Here is a 19821-nt window from a genome sequence, read left to right as displayed (position 1 = left end):
TGGGCAGGGAGGATGGGCAGGCCGCCGGAACGCGCTCGCTGCTCTACCGCATCGACGGCAAATATCGTTACCATAATACAGAAACCATTCTGCAAAACGAGGTCGAAACTGTGGAAACTACAGCAGCGGCGGCCTCGGGTCACACTCCTCGCCGTAAAGAAGAACAATGCTCCTTCGGTGGCTGCCGCCCAACGAATCCTAAAACGGCGAACCCAGCTGGCAACCACGGTTTACCCACATCGCATCGGAAACAGTGGGAGAGAACTCACCCTCAAAAAGAAGAAAAACAATCTAAGAGAGAGGACGAAGAGGTTAGCAGTACAGGCTCTCACGTAGGAAAAAGGGCAGCCGACACGCGAGGCATGACTGAGGATCCTCCTGTCGTACCAGGACAACAAAAGTATTCCTGCTGCGCGTCATCGTCCACACATGTCATCATTCGTGCAACTATTGAAGGGCTTCTTCTACCAAACGATCCCCGTGTCAATGTAGAAAAACCGGGAGAGGCTTTCCTCTGTACTTCCCAGGACAGGCGGAGCAAGAAGGCAGAGCAAAGCCACAACAGCGAAAACAACCCTGCTGCCGGAACGAGCACTGGAGTTCTCAGTGGCATATGCCACCCAACAGCATCTTCCTCAAATCGGAAAAGTCTGTCTCCACAAACGCACAATTCGCCCAAAACCGATTCTGAGGGGCGATTGCCCTCGCACCACATTTCTCAGGACGTCTCCGACAGCCGGAAAAATACTGTAGGCATGACGTCAAACAAGCGACAAGATGCGTCAGGCACAAAATCAGAAAGCCATTCGGCAGCATTGTCAAGAACGGCCAACCGCGGAATCTGGGATGAAACAGTATGGACGGCAAGCGCGATGTTAGATTTACCAACAACGATGGCAGCAGTGGTGGCAGGCCACAGGGTGGAGGACATGAGGATAGATGACCACGGAGACGGATATTGTCGAATAGGAGAACAGTCCGAATACAGTTTCCGCACTAGTCTCAGAGGCAGAGCTGATGGAAATACAGATGAGTTGGGAAATGAGAGAAAACAGGCCCAGTGCGGTGATGAAGACGGCGACGGAGGTGGTGAAGAGGTGAATGAGTCAGAAGAACAGCAAGGGGGCAGCCGGCGCAGACAAAGTGGAAACAATCCACGTACATCACAAGGACAAGAAAAGAAGGGACAGATCATACTTTTCCCATGGGTCATAGCAGACGGTCCTCAACGGCGAAATGAGGCTTGGATAGAAAGAAGGCGATCTGAACTGGCATATAGAAATCGCGCTCAAATCAAGGATGGCCTACGCAACTGGAAAAAAGTGAGTACTTTGTATCTTTGCTAGTACCGGTTGCTTCGCTCGCAAGGACGCTCGAAAAGGGGATTATTCTGAAAGGAAGTTCCGTAGCAGGAAAGGGTGAACTCTCCCCGATGTATTTCGGAGTCTGGATCTGACCGGTTTTGCATTGTGTACTAGTGTGATCCCCCTTGTTGCCTGCCCATCATCTCCCTGCCTTCTTGATTCGAAGTCATTGTCTCGCGTCATGCACTGCTTCATTTGTTTTCTTGGCCGTAGGCGCCTTCCCCTGAGAATCGCCCGTTAAAACGGAGTCTCCGTCTGGACGCCGTTCGACAACGAGCTTCATCGGCATCTACACCAAATATCCACAATCCCTCAAAATCAACAGGAAATGCTCTTGCTGTGCTTCCTAATACAGTCTCCCTCCAAACAATTGCTGGCTATTCACCTACAACCGTTATTGGAAGTGGTACTGCTACATAAGATACTTTCGATCGCATTTTGTTGGTTTGCCGGTTGTGTTCACTTGCGCCCAGTGCCTGTCCTTTAAGACCAAAGCCTCCACACACGGAGTCTCATCGCCTTTCAAACGGCCTGTCCTAGTGTGACTTCACCGTAGCTTTTTTTACAGTCTTCTGTCCCCATCATGCATCCAGCGTCTATTCGATAATATGAGTAATATGTCGTAAGCAGGCCGACTGCGCTTCGTTTCAAATGGGTATTGTTTGAAGGCATTGTACTGTGGAATGCATCGAGAACCGGGCATGCCGTCGTCTTTCACACAACCTCTATGCTTTGGCAATCGATTCAAACGTGCTATATTTCGCATCTAGCACGTACGCGTCTCTCGCTTCTCTGTTCGTTTCTTGCAGGCAGGCTACCCTCACCGGAACCCGCCCGTGGATCTCTGTCACTACCTCTGCGCGATGCAAAAGTCTTCTTCAACTCCCAACATGTTCCTTCTCTTCCCGACTTCCCTCAATTTCACCGGGTTCGTCCTGATGAAGGAAGGTTACACTGTCAGGAACAGCAATGTAAACAAGGTGTTGCCGCTGCTACGGTCAGAACAACAGACGTAACCCAGTGCTCCACCTGTGATCACCAACCAGTTAGCAGATGCGCTCCGCCTATCTGTTCATTGTCTTCATGGGCTTTCGTGAAAACTGAATCGTCTGAACTACCCGATGGTATTTCTACCACTGTGCGACAGGGGTCCCCAGGCAGTGCTGAGCGCAACCCGCCTTCTCTACTTGAACAAGCCTCCGTAGTTGGTGGGCATTCTGAAATGATTCGAGCCGCGAAGGGTTTCCATCAGTTTCAAGATATCCTGAACTACTCTAATGACGCCTTGGCCACCAACAGCAAGACAAACAGAAAAAGCAATCCATCTTCTTTCGGATTTGCTGAACGCCATTCCTTCATACCATCGCGTGGCGTACGGGCGCGCTCAGCGACAGGAAGTACAGCATGGATTGTCCCGAAATGTGGTGGCGCCCCTTCGATGAAAAGCATATGGAGTGCTTGCGGATTCTTAGCATCGAAGCACAGAGTCAAGATGCTGGAAGTCTTGAAAAAGCGGATCGGAGAGACATCAGGAACCGATGAGACAGGAGCAACAGACGACGGCACTCAGAGGCGGTGAAAAAGCACAGAAGCACAAATCTGACGAATGCCCATTTTGGAAATCACTGGTCGTGGCGTATTTCCGGTTGAACTATCTGTGATATTCTGGACTCTCTTGGTGCCTCGGAATCTGTCCTTCTTTGTGCTACAGTACAAGTTTTCTTCTTGGATCTGCTGAGGATGGACGGATCGCACTGCCAGCTTGAACGGTCCACTGACTCCCTTGTTCCCACCAGCATCGCTAAAGCATAAGAAGTAGCACGCTTTTGACAAAGATACCCACTCCTACATCCACGTTACTTTTCCGAAAAAGCTGGCGGCCCGTTATTTTCATGTGGTGCCGTAATGTCCTTTCCGACAAGCAACATGTGATGTTGCCCCACGGTGTTCGTAGCCTTGTGGAAACTGATGTGATTTCGGAACTGTTACGATCGCGTACGGGTCGGCTCCGCGGGCAGCTCCATACAGCGCCCACTTGAAAAGCCCTTGGCTTCACGCAGTTTGTCTCGTCGAGGCACAGAAATATGCAGATTCTCTTTTTTCAACAACCGAAACCTGAAGTCTGCGAGAGGGTATCACTCGACGAAGTAACCAAAATGCCCTCACTGCTAAAGGAGATGGGACGCATCCAGCATTGAGCAAAGGATGGATTACCTGACTGACGATGAACATGGCACGAATGACGGCAGGCATTCATCATGTATAAAAAGAACGCCTAGCAAACGGAAAACAAAAGTCCATAGATGTTACCTCTGGAAAAAAAATCGAATAGCCTTCTTGATACGCACTGGCGCCGAGAAACGTTCTTGCTTTGCAAACTCCGCCAGCACGTCCTTCACAGACTTGCCTCGGTCATCCAGTAACCAAGTCTGCATGTAAATGGTCATCCGCAAAGCAGCACCACGCTGGAAAATACGCTGACGAAAAGACTCACGCAGTGTTCTGTTATCCGTTTGTCTTCATCCCAGAAATAAAGCACATTCCGCCGACAAATGCCCCCTCCTATGAAACACAGCATGGCTAGAGACATTGGGGCTACATCAAGTCTTCAGGACTCATTCTCCGCATTTACCCAATTGAAAGACGTGACACAATCGGTGCGACACGGTTCCTTTTACAAGTTGGTATATCGACGCACCGGAATCGACGGAGCAGTCGCTTAAAATACAGCATCGATCGCCAGAGACTGAACGGCCTGCTTGCACTTATCGAGTGGCCGCGTAGGTCGATGATTTTTGACAGGGAAATCCGTTTCACATGTAGTACGCTACATACGTTTATTCCCATGTATGGCATTGTACATCTGCCAGCAATTTCTGGAAGAGCATAAAAGTACGAAGGTACAGTTTTTCTCCCTCAGTTCAAGTATGTGTCCTCACCTGTTCAGAGAGGAGAACTTCTTTGAACCACTTTTTCAACCTGCCTGCCACCATCTTCTCGGTAACTTCCGGCGGCTTGCCGCTACCCTCTGCCTGAGCGCGGCAAGCGCGAGCCTCACGTTCGTACAAATCAGGATCAAGAGAAGCTGCGTCCTTCAGAACAGAAGGGATAGAGATCCAAAACAGTGTGTATGTATCACACATCCAGTAGCCTGGTTGCTCACATAAACTAAACACGAGCACGTTGCTCCAGCAATTCTCGTTGCTTATCCGGTGGTGCATGCTTCAACCTTCCTCGCAAAGAGTTAATGCGTTCCGTAACTTAATCTTCTACTGCCCACGAAAATGGAAGTCTGCAAAGGCATCACGGGTTTCACTCAAAAGACTTTCTTGCCTCCGAATCGAGCGACGGTCACTCGCATCGGAAAAGTAACTGACCTAAGGCAACGTCATGCAGCAATCGTGGTGAAGGACTTACTACAGCGAGTGGTTTCCCTGCCGCAGCCTGCATAGCCACCTTCTCCGCCATATCAGTAAGCCGCTCAGCTCTTCCCTGCATCCACCTGTTGCCCGGCTTGCACTCATTTCCGTCCCGAGGGCCTTCTTGAAACGGTCGTTCCGATCCCTCCTGGCGCCTTTCGCCGGTCTTTCCCGCTGTGTCCAGCGCCACAAGAACGCCGATAGACCCGACAGTGTCGCCTATCTTGTCGTGTAGGTACGAACCAACAGCTCCTTCCCCGATCCTGGCAGCCACTGTTGCAGCATCGTCGATTAAAATTCGCTCGCCAACCAGTGAAGTCAGAAAATGCAACTCGTCTCGAACCAGACGTTCCCTCTTACGTCCTTCAGCTCCCTCTGTTCTAGTGTTTTCACTACAGACGGCGTCTGTGTTAGGAAAGTCACCCCCTGAGTTGCCAGCAACCTCAAAAGACCAGGAGGCATTGAGCAGGTGCTCGACTAGAGCAGGGCCTGCTTCTGGCAACAGCGGAACGGCACAGCGCTCAACGGAGGAGACAGCAGCTTCAGTCGTGGATGTCTCCTTAGTTCGAGTTGACAGATAGTTTTCTACTGTATTTCTACGCACAAGATTTGCGAGAATGAGGGCAACGCGACTCGCAAAAAACGTCACCTGGTCGTTTCGAGCAACGAAGTCGGTGTTGCAGCTCAGCTTGATCATCACTTTCCCCTCCCACTCGGCGGATTCCCTCGCACATCCGTCCTCACGTGCTCCAGCCTGGCCCCCTTCCCCTGGTTCCACACCATTGCCTAACGTCTCCCTGTTCACGCAAGCCTCCTGCCCACGAACAGGGTCGTCTGCCACGAGAGACACAGTTGGACTCGCAGAGTCCGCCTCCCGCGCCACCACTTTGGCCCTCCACGAAGCGACAGCAACAATCCCCTCTCTCGCTTGGTCGGTACTCAGGCTGGCAGCAGCAGCTGCTGCTGCCCCTGCTGCAGAGCCTCGCTGTCGGAGCCAGTCGACAGCGGCACGGAGATCTCCAGAAGACGCAGTTAGCGCTTCTCTGCATGTGGAGACACTGCTGTTCGTCAAGGCTCGAAGCTGTTTCAGTAGCTCCAACGAAGAGGACGCAGGCGGAGAAGGCGCCGAAGAGGAGGACGAGGCCGCCGATGAAGCAGAGGATTTGGTGGAAACTGACAACGCAGCCGAGGACGAAGAATTGACAAATGATGGGGGCGGGGAACACGGGGAACAACACACGCAAGACAACGAAGGCGACCGGAACGGAGACAGAGGACGCGGGTGCGCCACCGGTGAAGAAGACAACAAACGCGAAGACGCGGGACACGGAAAACGATAGTAAGGAGGCGGCTGCGGGAATCTCAAGGAAGCACTCGCAGAATGGACGTATACGCAAGGCGAAATCCACGAAGAGACGAACATCCGAGTCGGGTGACATACGGGCATCGAATGCCTCTTCGGTACAGAGATCATATTCCAATAATTCCCCCACGCATATGCGGTGGCGCCGCGTGATGCTTCGACGGCAGCAAGCAACCGAAAAAGAGAAGGTGGCAAACAATGGGAAAGGTGGAAATGATGCTCATGTTGACGTCGTCTGCTCCATGGTTTTTTTCCTTTGATTCCGACGTAGGAAGGAGAAAATGTGGAGTTCCCTGTAGTGGGCGAATCAGGCGACGGGAGCGAAGGTGACACAGAGAAAACTGGGAGTTCGACTGGAGGCTGTACAGCGGCAGAACACGTCGATGAGCAACAATCAATATCCTCAAACTGTGGAGAGAAAGTCCCGTTCGGTCTCGAAACAACATAGCCTCCGCCTCCACGTTTTCGAGAAAATCGGATTGCACGCCATTCCCCATTCCCTAAAGAACACTGCCTTATAAGAGGAGTGGAAGAGGAACCAAAGAGAGCCGACGCATGGTCGGGACAATTTGAAGTTACGGCCACAGATGGAGGGACAAGAAACAGAAGGAAGAATGAGTAGATACAAATATTTAGAGGCCGCATGGAGATATCGGCGTGGACGGTTTTGCCGGAAGTGAGAAACTTCGCACCACCAGATCCCACAAACTTCGGTTGCAAGACCGTCAGAGATAAAGAGATGATAGGAATCAGGGGTGTCTCAGAAACGGGAAATCCCATGTTCGTTATAAGCGGCGAAATCGCCTTTTTGCCGGAGGCTCCAACATGCAGAGAATCCTCACCTTGCAGAGATCAGGAATTCACGGGGAAGGGTAAGTAGGCAGGCAGGTGACGCAGAATTCCAACGTTGTTCATCAAACTCAAATACTGGAGTAGCGGGGCTCATTCCCTTCTCGGACTTGCCTCAAGGTATATTACGAGGAAACTTTAGCTATCCGCTACGAGACGACGACAACCTTTGCATCCATTACTACTGCCTAACGAGGCTCAACAAAAGTAAATCTCGTAATTTTTTTGGATTCGATCTGCAATTCCTGCAGCCCAAATGAGAAGACAGGCATGCTTGCACAAGCTGTACGTGGCGGATCCACAGGCGTGGCCCGAAAGGTAGGAAAACGCCTGTAATCACGTTGCGGAAAGAAAGGGTAAGGAAGTAACGGAAAATAAAATAACAACGCAAGGCACAGACGCATTATCCCCGTTGCACGAAGCCGAGACAGTGTCTCTGTCATGGAGTGCAGATGCCCGATTTCGAGAGTTGTCACCCGGATTACCAACCAAGAAGAGAAAAGACTTGCAGAAGTGCAGAGTGATTCGAAATCCGCAGCGCCACGACGTCAAAACTTCGATCTGTCGGCAGCGCGTAAATGATATCTCCTGGGACCTGCTGGCTTTCGCCGTCGTGCAGATATCGCGGCTGGTGCTTGCTCGACAAACACATTTTCAGTGCATGCGTATCACGACACGCGGCAGTACGTGTGCTAGAGTTCGCGCGACCTACACCGCTCTTCAAGGACACCACGGAATCGCGTGGCCTGGGATTATTATTTAAAGCCCGAAGACGTGAACATCTTGCGGGCGTCCTGTTCTTTAGCATTCGCGTGTGTATCATGATCGGCCTCTGTTTTCAGCCCTTATGTTCGCGGTAGCTTGTTTCTCGTCGGTGTATCTTGCAACAGCGGAACGCCTAGGAGAAGGGGAAGGTTCTCTGGGCGGAAGTCCGCAGGCCCTGCCCAAGTGCCCATCACTTCCAGTCATCCCTGCTTACTTCGCACGCCCAACGTTCTGAGCTGCGTCAAGACCTCTGAAGCCAGAAAGGGATGTTATCACGTATGCCGTACCGGATCCAGCAGGCAACCTAAGAGTGTCCTCCACTGTAAGGCAATGCGTACTCCAAGCCGTTATGTGGTCATCCGGGTCCGGGACAGCGCCCTCGTGTGCTCTCTCTCCCAGCGTCGCATGCAGACACATGTGTAAAATGTGCTCCGTCTTCTGTGGCTGTTCGAGGAAATGTTTTAACTTCCCCAAAGTAGGGAGCCTGTTATTATGACGGTCCACAAATCTTAGTGAGTGCATGCTGGCAGGAAACTGCCTCGATCTGCCAGTTGTCCGAATCAACACCCCGCACACAGAGGGGGGGGGGCGGAGTGGGGGGGCAACGTCATGCCTCGTAACGCTTACCGCTTCTTAAGCCGGAATTGAAACCCCTATTCTAGTGAATGTCACACGTCTATTAGTGTCGCGCTCGTGATTGGTTTAAGCTGGATAAAGAAGAGTCAACGGTGAAGTGACGGTTGTGTTACGCCGAAGGGCATGGTTCCTTCGTTTCACCAAACCTGCGAGTACTCGCCTCCAATAGGTTTGGTTCCCTCCTACTCGCCATTAATATTATTGTGCAACACCTCCTGAAAAGGTCACTGAGTTTTGTGAAAAGTGAGCGCATTGGTTTCACAGACGGCGGCTTTTTCTGGGATGATGGAGCAGAGCGACGGAGCCAGCGCCTGGATGGAGGAAATCACCTTGCGTACACATCGGTGCGGCTAGCTACGCTCGCGCGTCTTGTTAACATGTTTCTCTTCCAGTTTTTTGCGCGCCTTATCGTAATTACAACTTACCAGTGAACAAACAGTGGGCACATGAGCCTCGTGATTCGCAGGTCAAGCCAGTTCACCCGTGAGTCACAGGCATGCACTGCGTCAATCATAGCTGGGCAATCCGACAGCTGAACGTGTTCATAATTTTGAGCGGATTGTTCTTGGTTGGGTCATGCTCACATGGATATTCTGAACTCTTATTTTACGAAACTGTGCTGTTCTGCTTCACTTGTTTTCGTCGGCATTGGCTTCCTCGAAAAGCCATTGTTCCGAAACGTGTTTGAGTGGCATCTGGATTAAGCTTTGTGAACCCTGCTCATCATTGTCGCCTTGCCGAAGACAGAGTCACTTTCTTCGTGTTTCGAGTTTAGATTACTGAGCAAGATGCAAGTCACCACATTTCTCCAGACTGTCATATTCCTCCCTGTGGGAAGTTTTCTTCTTCTCACATCTCTTCTCGGCGTTAGGATTCTCAATTCGCTAACGAGCCGCATATGCCGGCAGACGATATCGTTAGGCTACATAAATCTCCGGCTTGTATCTCTCATTCTTCTGATTAGTGTGTCCTTCTTCGCTCGAGAGCAGGCGGTTCTAACGCGTATATATACGTCACCGGCCTATGCACAGTACTGCGGAACAGCCGAACCAGGCAATCCATTCCCCCCTGATTCAAGGAAAGATCCAGTTACTGCCGCGGCGTCAGCGGCTGCTGCCCAAGCAGCGGCTGCTGCTCTTTCCGGCGGAGAAGCAGGTCTGCAGTGTATGGCGTACAAACTCCGCCATGAGAGGAATTGGTGGTTATCTCTTCTAAGTCTAACTGTTTGGCTTCTTCTGTGGAGAGTGACTGCTATGGTAGCACATTATGATACACAGCTGTTGACGCTCGAAGATGAGAGAGTGCATGAGCTGTCAGTCCTGGAAAGCACGAAAGGCGGGGGGCTGAATAAGGGCGGCGTGTCATCAGATCGGGGCGCTCAGGGCGAGAACAAATCGTAGGAAGAGAAGTTCTTCCTTTCAAGACGTGAATGTCGGCATCAAGCAGAACCTTTTCCCAACACTTCGTAGAATAGCTGCAAGCACTCGAGCCACGGACAGCAGAGAACTGACATGGTGTTGATTTTTGAAAACGGAGGGACATGCGTTACAGGGAAAGACCTGGAAAGGGAGCGGAACCTCGTCGACGAGAAAGTGTAGAGCAGGAATGGTGGTGCAAGCTCAAGCAGTGTCCGTTTTTGGGAACGTTATGAAAGCGCTCAAAGCAAACCCGAAGAAGACAGAGGAAACACGGTTATGTCGGACACTGTAAGAATGCGTGCAGGCCAGTGGTCTAGTAACAGGTGGTTATGCAAGCCTCGCACGACAGGAATAAGCGCGGTTTTCCGAAGAATATGTAACGTGACTTTTTCCTATATTGCTACGCGTGGGAAAGACGTGTTAATAGTCAAAGTATCGTGCGGATACTTGCGATTTGCGGGTGAACTGAGTTCGTGAGTAGATATTTCCCGTGTAGCCGGGAGCCTCGTGTTGGTGCTGCTGCCCTCCCCACATTTTCTTGCCACTTCGGAAGCAGCGCGAGGGACATGAGGACCCAAGAACTGTGAAGAAGCGACCCGGTTGTGTGATTGCAATGCGCACCCGTCGGCTGATTCCTTGCGTCAATTGCCAATGTTTACTCACCAGCAGGCATACAAAAAAATGCGGTCGAATGCTGTTTCGCTGCTAGGAATATTGTAGTCACCTGATCCAAGCGTCTCTATCAATAACCCCAAGGGACACAGCACAATGGACATGTGGAGTCACTAAACGTTCTCCTGCATCAGCTAAGACGTCAGAACTCAGAAAGTGTCACACTCCAACAGAGCGATTATCGTCGAAAGACGTACGGAATGGGAGCGCCACTCGAGTAAAAAAAACTCTGCTGTTATCTCTCAGGTTGTTGCAACTACTTGTAACACCTTGCAAGAAATGTTTGAAGAGCTTCAGGTGAATTCCGTAGTCATCTGTTTGCCCCGCTTGTCTTGCACGGAAGCATTAGTATTTAGAGAGTTCTGTGCAGGGTACAGACAAGAAAGCACGTCACTGGGTTAATGAGTAACGTTCCGGAGCAGCGCCGCCACTCAGTCGCCGCATGACCTCATGGGACGGGCCCGTTGTTTCTTGGTGTATTGGTTTCAGTGAGGCCAGTCGCGGGACTATTGGCTTTATCTTTGCTGGTTTGCCATCATACTAAACTTCTCCAATATTTAATTTTCAATCACAATCGAAACGTTTCCCGGGGAATCCATCTCTACGGGAACGCGAGCAGCACTTGCCGCGGGTATGTAAGGCGAGGCCGTTGGTGCTTTCATGCGCTCTTACTTCTCCATGTGCTCGAGAATTCGGTGAAACACATCATCCGTCGAGTGGATGTCGTTTGAGCTGCGAGAAGTGACAGAGCATCCCATCGCTGTCAGGGAATCAACATCTAAAGGCTGAACTGGGCAAGCACAGAGGCTCGAGAATCGTGTTCAAGGTTATGCTGGTAATGTGGTGACTGACACACTCGTGGCGTTTTTCGATAAATAGTATCTACACCCTTGCAGGACACTGTTACGCCTACGAATATGTGTAATTAGGGTGGTTGATTCAGCACATTGATTCATAATCCAGAGACGTTTTGCGAACGACAGTGTTCTTCTGTGGCATGATGTTCAAGATCCTCCAAGTCTCCGATAGCGATGGGGCCACCTGAGCAAGTAAACATGTGTTTTTGCCTCTTCAGTGCCACTTTTGCTTCCGCAGTAGACCACGAAGTGCCTACTCACCACCGAACTCTCTGGATAGCTGAAAATCCTGGTGTGAAAAGCCAGGATGGTGACGCGAGGTCAGCGCTCCTCGCCACAGATGCGGCAGGTGTAAAAAATAGAAGATGAATGAGAACAAAATGCCCACTCCACGAACGCCTTAAAATATAGTACCGACGATGATGCCATCGATAAGCCCTCCTGAAACCAAGAACAGCAACAGGGTTCACCTGTTGATTGTGCTTTGAACAGTTCCTACCTCAGCGTGACGGAAATGGCAGGAAATAGTCGCATGAGGGCCCGTCGCTGCTCATTCTCATTCTTCGTCCTGATGAGTTTTCGCCATATTGAATGGGACAAGAGAATTGATGAAAACTTGAGATCAAGGTGAAACGTGGTCTAAGTGGCATCGATCGCCTCCATCATCCAGATTCCCCGCCTACTATCAAACCCCGTGATAAATAGTGAGTGGGGATCAGCGCGCTCAGCATGCAGCCTCGGGCGTACATTATCACCAGGTACAAACGCAAATGGAGCCCATCCGACTCAATCCATCATTCTTCTATAACTTTCACTTGTTTTGTTTCTGACTGTTGAGACTGGTTAGGTGCCGTATGACTCTTGCTTTCTTATAGAGTCTCAACCTAGTGTGGCCCCTTGGCAGGGCTCAAACCTACTGCTTTTGCAAGAAATCAGGCCCATCAAATTTGGAGACCTGAAGGCGCTGTGCTACTTCAGCTTCACTTGAAGTCTCATAATAAATCTACAATGATCTCAGGGGCAATGCAGAAGGACGGAAACACTCATCTTCCGAACATCGCCGCTCCTTGACAGGCTAAACAGAGCAAATCCGGGCTCTGAGGCTGCTCCGTGTTGGCAGCCATTGCTGAAGCGGTGCTGACCTACAGTGCAGGAGGGACTCTTTCTCGCTTTGTTGGTGTAATGGACGGAAAGAAGGTGGGGAATGATCAGGCACCAAGTCAGTTGGGGTAAAAGCAAGTGTATCCAGAATCCATTCACCACGCTGAGGAGCCTTTTACATGCACCAGGTAGTGAAACCCGCAACAAACGAGTGTAACAGCAGCTCCGTTGTAGGCATGTTCGAGGGGGTTCGGCTGAAGCATCCATCCGTCCACGTCACGAATGGTTATATACGCGCTAAACGCTCGCAAAGATACTCGTTACGTGTTTGCAAACGATGCTTGCAATGTGTCCCTTTTCCAGCCGCCTCAACCAGAGAGGCAGAGTTTAAAGTTTGTGGGGATGTATGCAGTCTTAGGTGGTGTAGAAAAATCCCTTAAAGCTCCGGTATTCAGCAACAATTCAGTTTGTGTCGCTTAGATGAAATGTCGCAAGTGAATGCCTTACTTGGCCCGTCACTGGGTGGTGCCGTCGCTTTGCCATACGATCTCGTTGCGTGTCCTGAGCTCGTCGAAAAACCATGCATTGATCGGACTACTGTGTTATCCTTGGCTTAATGAGCCGCTGTTGAGTACAAACTGCATTGTTGTCTGACAGAGTCGTCCAACTAGGAGGTGGGTGTGGAAGCAAACAGGAATGGCGTGCACTGATTGCTAACCGCTCCCAGCTAAAGGTCATGTTCCTCCACCGGTCATGTCAAAAGTATGGTAGGTAAACGCATATTCACGTGAAACAGCTGGGTTTTGGGTGCAGAGGGGAGTGTCGTGACATTGAGTAGACGCAAGCGATCGTTTAAGCATCACCGGTAATCGCCTGACTCACAGCATCGATATCCAAGGCGATCACTTGCGTTGGAGTCAGCCTCATGTTCCGCAGCCATTCAGCCTGTGAGCATGTTTGAGGGAAACCTTCGAGAACCCAGCCTCGACTAGAGCAATCCGCTTGCCGCAATCGGTTCAGGATTGGTGGAAGGACAAACTCCTGTGGCACTGCACAAACTCACATGACTGAAGGGAATGGTCAGCTGCTTCCCTGTTCCTGTACCAGTGGAGTGTTGCTGCAGCGGATGAAAAAGCCAAACCTGGACAAAAACGAACAACTGTGTTGCCCGCTCGCTATCATTCACGAAGGCGCGGTAAGCTGCACTTGGCAATTCTGTCTTGGATTTCTATGGGAACAAAAAATCAGTCTGGGCTTCGAAACACTATCAGGAAATCAGAAAAGACAAGACCATCCAGAGGGGTGTTCCGGCATCCGAGGTGTGGAGTTACGGTGACACTGAAGGAATTTTAGGAGACCAGGTGACCACAAAAATACTTTTTTCCTCAACAAGAGGAAAGTCCTATGCATCGACGTAACGTCTTCTAATCCCCTTAAACCGGCTGTCAAACTGAGTCTCCATACCAGGATGAAAACCTACAGAGGGTTCCCTTTTCTTCGGATTCATGCAGTACAGTTCTCAATTTCTCGTCCTTCAATGCCTGAGGAGTCACATGCAGAAAGTCCGCGGTGATAAAGTTCCTGGAGTCAATATCGTGGTGCAAGCGCTCTCATCACGTGACTTATAAGAATGCCGGGTGATACAGCACGTCTGAGGACAAACGAAAAAGTAGATTTATCCAAATATACATATGCGGGTTCAAGCATGACGGAACATATAGGTTTCATGTGTAGTTCCGTAGATACGCACATGTATATGTACTCTGTGGAGCCATTTTTTGTACCTGTGGCCCTGATCTTGAACTGAGGCTCGAAAATATCTGGTATGTACCGGGCCCTGGAGGCCGAAAGAAGCTGTGATAGAATATGATAGTTGGAAAGTGCTGCGACACCATGAAGAAAAGGTTTAAATATAGTTACCAGTTCTCGGACGAGCTGCTGCGCGTCGACGTGCACGACGCCGTACCAATCTGCCAACAGTTTAGCTTGTGTCGACTTGCCACTTCCCACTGGTCCCAAAACCTGATTATGACGGGAGCATACCACACTCTCTTGCCATGGAACGACGAGGTCACTGAGATTTATATTTGTAGGCAGCAGGAAAAGAAAGCTCATCCAGAAATCCTTTGCAGCGACTGGCCGCAAATGAGGTGTAACAAAGAGAGCATTGTGTCTTTGTGCGATTGCCTGCAACACAGTCAGGGGTCTGCATCGGGCAATAGCTGAGGCTTCTTGTGTGCCCTTACCCGCCTCTCCCAGCAGCGTTGAGAAGTGTTGGTGATTCATTTGAAACGAGACCACCTCTTTCGCTATGGCAACTTGGCTCACTTGAAGAGCACGTGGAAAAGCTGTAGTCATACTGAAAATGCCAACTCACGGTGTCAGTGCCTCCGTCTGGACCCGAGCAATCCTACGGTTCTAGCAGTTTTGTTTGAGATGCGGTTCGTCGCTCCTTTCCGTGATCTTGGTGCTGGTGATACTTACGCAGACTCTTGGTTGATAGCGTCGAAGTTCCTTGTCTTCGGAGAACCCGCAATGTGCCTGCGGGTCGTGGAAAACCTCATCGATATGGGCGTAGTTCGTACAGCAGGAAGAATAGTTTCGTCACAGAACAGTGCGATTGAGAGCCACATATTCTTCGCAATATGACAAATTTTAGGATATCTCAGTCAACGTCAAAAAGCAAGCGCAGATACAATTCGCAACAAAAGGTTCAAATCGCCTTGGAGACTACATGTCTATAGACCGTTGGCTTTACCACCTACTCTGATCTTTTGGAGGGTTTCGTCCAGGGTCGCAGACGTGCTAATCGTGTGGTATGCAGACGCGTACTGCTGCATCACGCCGGATATATGCCTGGGGTACCAGCAACCGCAGCAGGTTTTCCTGGATGGTGGGCGACCGACAAGGGGCGTGTTTCGTTGTTGTGAACAGCACGAAACTCGCCGGCAGAATGTTGCATCATACAAAACTGCATATTTATCACCTATTGGCGCCAGCAGAAAAGGGGTTTCTAAACCCTAACGGCGAAGAAACACCTCCACTGTGTTTGGCCTTTCTTTGGCGTTCGAAAGAGTGTGTAAAAAGAATACATGGCGTGCACGAACACGAGGGAACTACACGCATTACCTTTCGTAAGCTCTGGCCTTAGTACTGCATTGTTTCTCTGCCTGTTCGTATCCAAGCATGCGTGACGCTTGCGGAGTGTTGTGGCACGTCTCATCCACAAGGGAGTTCCTAGCCGCGTTGGTTTCATGCTCTTCGGTGGTTGGAAGGAGCTGGAAGTACACTTGAAGGTCTCTCCCGGGAACTGTCAAGATAATAAACTTATCGGGAACTATTCTGCTTTCCTGACACGAAACCACAGGGTGCCAAGTATGATGCACAGGACGCGAATGTGAGCCGTGTCTCACCACCCTTCCTGAGCGCACCACCAGTCATTTCTTCGGCGCCAGCTGACAGCCGCATCGGTTAACCCGCATCTTCCTCTTTGGTTTTCCTTCTTCATTGCATCCTTTCTTGTGTTTCGAAAACAACAGATGGTGCGTTTTACTGCCAATCACTGAATGGTTGGCTCATTCTCCAATCGGAACGTAGATCATTGTATACGGAAAAGCAGGGACCGAAGAAGGGTGACACCAGTTCTTTTATTGAAGTTCCTTGCATGCGTGATCGAATGCCTCACCTGCAATGCTACTGCCTGGACCCTTGTTCGGGGAAAGCCGTTGATGACGCACCCTCGCCGTCCATTTTTTCTGATGATCGGCAGGACCGCGTCAATGGCAATCGAGTCAGGCACTGAACAGCGGCGAACGCAGGCAATTGAAATCTCTTTTACTAAGAAGAAAAGGAGCCAGCAATTCGTGAGCGGCAAACGCCTGTATGTGCCACATGCTAATTACATACGACGGAGCGGTGAACCGTCCCTGCGAGTGACTGATGCTCAAAAGGCTCCGCAAACGAATAGTGTACACTGCCGTTGTGATGAACTTCTTTCCACAGATCTGCTGGTGTGTACTGAGAACAGTACGCTTAATTACGCGTGTACGTCTAAACTTATCAGTAGATGCGTTGGCAAAACGTTCAACGAGTGGAGCGATTGAGCTCTGTCTGCTAAACTTGGAAAACAAAGGTCCACTTGCTCTGTCCTAGTGAGTAGAAGTTTGAAACCAACGGAGCGGTTTGTGTCAGTGTTTCGGATGCTGTCGGCCAGGTAATTTATCTGCTGTCTTCGTGGCAAGACAGACGTGTTGGTTCGCGGTCGGCCTCTGGGAGTCAAGAGCTTTTCCGAAGCGGCGGAAGCCCTTTTTCACACCGTAGTCGCCTCATGTAGCGTAGCGCAGACTTGATTTACAGATTCACACGTGAAATGCGGTGTTCAACGTGTATGATATGCGACGCCGCTTCACTAACTTACCGAGTTCTCCCTTCTGAATACAGTGGCTGAGGAGGCCGCTGTCGCTCTTTTTTAGATAAGCTCGTATCAACCGTCCTGCATGAACGTGAATGAGACCGTGAGTGTCAGCCAGCTTGTCGCACAGTTCCGACCTCTGGCTACCCTGCAGTAACGCACGGACAGACCAATGGACAGCGGTGAATCGAAACATTCGATTTGCAGGGTCATCGTCTAAGGCATCCGCAGTTCATCGGGGGACGTCGACCCCTCGATTCAAAGCCGCTTATTACGAAATCCGGATTGTGGTGGTTGTAAAATGTGTTTACTCAAGCTTTGTCCCGTCCAAGGGTACAAGTTAACCATATGTAGATGTGCTTGGTTGAGGGAGAACACGCACAAGACAAGTTAAGTACTTCCGCCGATTCTGAACGTTTACCCTGTCTTCTTCAGTTCTTCAACCCAGCAAGCAACATCCAATTCTAAGAAGAAAAAGCGGTACTGCTGTTAGGCTGAATGAAGGGTCTGCGCATCATGCAGGAGCAACTGCTGTTTCTTGCCCGATGTGTACCCATATTCTAAAGTGGTAGCCCCTCCTTTGATGTTGAAGGAGGCGTTGCCAACATCTCGGCATTTAACGGCTACAAAAATAGTATTCTTCTGCAATATCATGAACCTCTGTGTGGTCAGCAGCGATCCGGTCACGGCACGGAAGCCTGTCTCGCAGGAGAGGCAATAAATAACATTCTCAGCTTCTCACCGCTTCCCTTTCCTTTTTCGCTTCCCCCCTCTCCCTCGGTTCAGCTCTGAACTTAGTACTGCACTTCCCTATTTCACCCCTACACTAAGAGCATGCGATTCGTTTTCTGTCACAAACAAGAGTACCACACATGCCTGGGGTCCGATGATGACAACGCGGAGGCTGGGAGGCCGTTCCAGGTAGTCGATGAGGTGTTCAATGGGATTGTCTGGATAGTTCAAAATGAGTTCCTTTAGTAAGTCGTTGAACAGCTCGTTTATGTGGTACTTTTCCACAAACTCGGTTGTTTCTTCCATGAAAGCTTTTCTCTCTGCGGCAAATTGTGGGTCTGTCACGACGTTGGAGGGCACCGAAGGAGGTGCAGCTACCGAACTCGCAACTAGGGGCACCAAGGCGTGCTTCCCCTGTGCCCCGTTTTCCGCGACCAAAACGTCCATCACGCCAACGCTCTGAGAAATAAGGATTGATCCTTGTGCAGATGGAGACAGGTGCCTCTCCCCCTTAATGGACTAGAGGCAACCAATCATAGAACACAGAGGGCCACGCGAACCAGAAGCAGGCCACAAGACACGCCTTTGCCCTTGAAGCCACGATATGCCTTTTCGAGCAGACAGCGAGGATAGGGTCCTATTCCCGGTTGCGAGCGCATGGATGTCAAGTCCGACTCGATTAGCACCACACTGGCAACCTTGAGACAAAAACACAGCCAGGCGAAGAAACGTCACTTACAGAAGCATGACCGAATGTGTCAGCATCAGAAGCAGCAGCTGCTTTAGAGACCTGCGATGTTGTTTTCAGAGCTCCACTGCGTCAATGTTTTAACGACTAACGTGGATTTTTTCTGCTCACACAGTTCAGAAGTCACACGCTGGTGTACAGTGGGACAGAGACGCTGTAACTGAAGATGGATCTTTTCTTTCCTGGCTCCCGCTTCCCCTTACACAAGCATTATGTTGGTCAGCAAGAACTGTGTGTATCTCGATACAACAACCTGTCTGAAGGGTTTTGATGTGTCCCTTATCGCAGCTCAGAAAATGGAAAACGGTTTCCGGCGTACCTCACGCGTATCACTCGACCGGGAGTCAAAAGCCTTTCTGTTGCCTGCAAGCTGGATAAGCAACTGAGGCGGCTACCGAAACATCAGGAAAATAGCCGCGAACTGATTGGTCTTTTCAGGGTCGTGGGTCCCGCTGACTCTTCCTGAAACAACGTCGAGTGCTGAAAGACGAGTACTGCCACCTCCTGAGAATCGCGTAACACCAAGTTTCTTCCTGACGCGGGCAACCTCACTAGTTCCATGTGGGGAGTAGACACTGCAGTCTTCTAGAACGGAATAGCAAGTGTACCGAAACAGTGTTGGTCCAGTGGCACACTACGACCTCGATGCCGATGGCCAGGGATTTCGACGCGTGTTCATGAGAGGACGGTGTCAGTTTCCTACGGGCGCATCAGCAGCTACGTGACCAGGAAAAGTGTGGCGGCAGGTTAGCACAAATCTGTGTGCGTTTTAAATGAGTATATAAACATCTCCAGCGGAGAGGGAAAGAAGCTGTAGTTCAAGGCATAAAAGCCGCCAGAATGTGTCTCTCTGAAACCCTAGGTTGAGTCCTATATAGCGTAAAGAAGAGCTGAAGTTCTGGTGGAACCGATCTCCAACACAGGCAAACCTCCTCTCATCTCAGTCATAGGCCTAGGGAGCGAGATATCATTGAAAAAGGAATGCCACTTTTTTTAGCATGCCTGCCAGCTGCGCAAGCATGCGAAGGCGCTGTGTTACTCGAGGGACACCCATCAAGCACTGAAACACATTTGACGTATTTCGACTGAAAATGTGTGTCCAACACTAATAACAAATATAGAGCTGATTGTCTGCCTCCTTTCTGCGAACAATCAGGAAGGGAGGGCGCTAGCATGCACATTCCAAAAATTCTGCCCATGCGTTTGGCGGGCTACAGGTCCGTGGGGCACAGTAACCGGAGGAGGTATAGGGGTGTAAACATGATAATGCAAACCTTACACGCAGTCAATTTTTAAGCATCTAGTAATTTTTTCCAGTTATAAGCGGATTGGCGACATCTGATGTTGACGACCGCATTTTGTTACACCTGCAAACGCTTTCCGCCTAGCGGAATTAAATAATATCTTTCTTTTTCCTGGACCCAGCCCAAATTTTGTCGTGATTCGAATGACGTGGCACTTCTCGAAACATGTGAATGGGATTCCA

The 19821-nt window shown here is 50.3% G+C and overlaps 4 protein-coding genes across 4 annotated transcripts; 2 read left to right on the top strand and 2 right to left on the bottom strand.

The window, feature by feature from the left end:
* Positions 1 to 893: 893 nt before the first annotated feature.
* On the top strand, positions 894 to 2380 carry TGME49_307620 (hypothetical protein; the record flags this gene model as incomplete). Its single annotated transcript, XM_002371989.1, has 2 exons — positions 894 to 1097; positions 2174 to 2380. The coding sequence occupies 2 exons, from the start codon at positions 894 to 896 to the stop codon at positions 2378 to 2380; spliced, it is 411 nt and encodes a 136-aa protein (XP_002372030.1).
* Positions 2381 to 3086: 706 nt separating this feature from the next.
* TGME49_307610 (elongation factor TS, putative) lies at positions 3087 to 7425 on the bottom strand. The gene is made up of 3 exons (XM_002371988.2): positions 4782 to 7425; positions 4304 to 4456; positions 3087 to 3793 (listed from the first exon to the last, which is right to left on the bottom strand). The coding sequence occupies exons 1-3, from the start codon at positions 6924 to 6926 to the stop codon at positions 3671 to 3673; spliced, it is 2421 nt and encodes an 806-aa protein (XP_002372029.2). The 5' UTR covers positions 6927 to 7425; the 3' UTR covers positions 3087 to 3670.
* A 341-nt stretch (positions 7426 to 7766) lies between these two features.
* Positions 7767 to 10478, top strand: TGME49_307605 (hypothetical protein). The gene has a single exon (XM_018782530.1). It carries the CDS (start codon positions 9185 to 9187, stop codon positions 9794 to 9796), a length of 612 nt encoding a protein of 203 aa, XP_018636199.1. The 5' UTR covers positions 7767 to 9184; the 3' UTR covers positions 9797 to 10478.
* A 1630-nt stretch (positions 10479 to 12108) lies between these two features.
* Positions 12109 to 18654, bottom strand: TGME49_307603 (adenylate kinase). The gene is made up of 8 exons (XM_018782529.1): positions 17723 to 18654; positions 16862 to 17003; positions 16130 to 16242; positions 15574 to 15794; positions 15210 to 15300; positions 14365 to 14466; positions 13925 to 13985; positions 12109 to 13493 (listed from the first exon to the last, which is right to left on the bottom strand). Exons 1-8 carry the CDS (start codon positions 18032 to 18034, stop codon positions 13297 to 13299), a joined length of 1239 nt encoding a protein of 412 aa, XP_018636198.1. The 5' UTR covers positions 18035 to 18654; the 3' UTR covers positions 12109 to 13296.
* Positions 18655 to 19821: the final 1167 nt, after the last annotated feature.

The sequence above is a fragment of the Toxoplasma gondii genome, chromosome IX (genome assembly GCF_000006565.2).
Source record: "Toxoplasma gondii ME49 chromosome IX, whole genome shotgun sequence".
Lineage (NCBI taxonomy): Eukaryota > Apicomplexa > Conoidasida > Eucoccidiorida > Sarcocystidae > Toxoplasma > Toxoplasma gondii.
The sequence above is the reverse complement of the archived record's forward strand: the minus strand, read 5'-3'. Positions and strand labels throughout refer to the sequence as shown.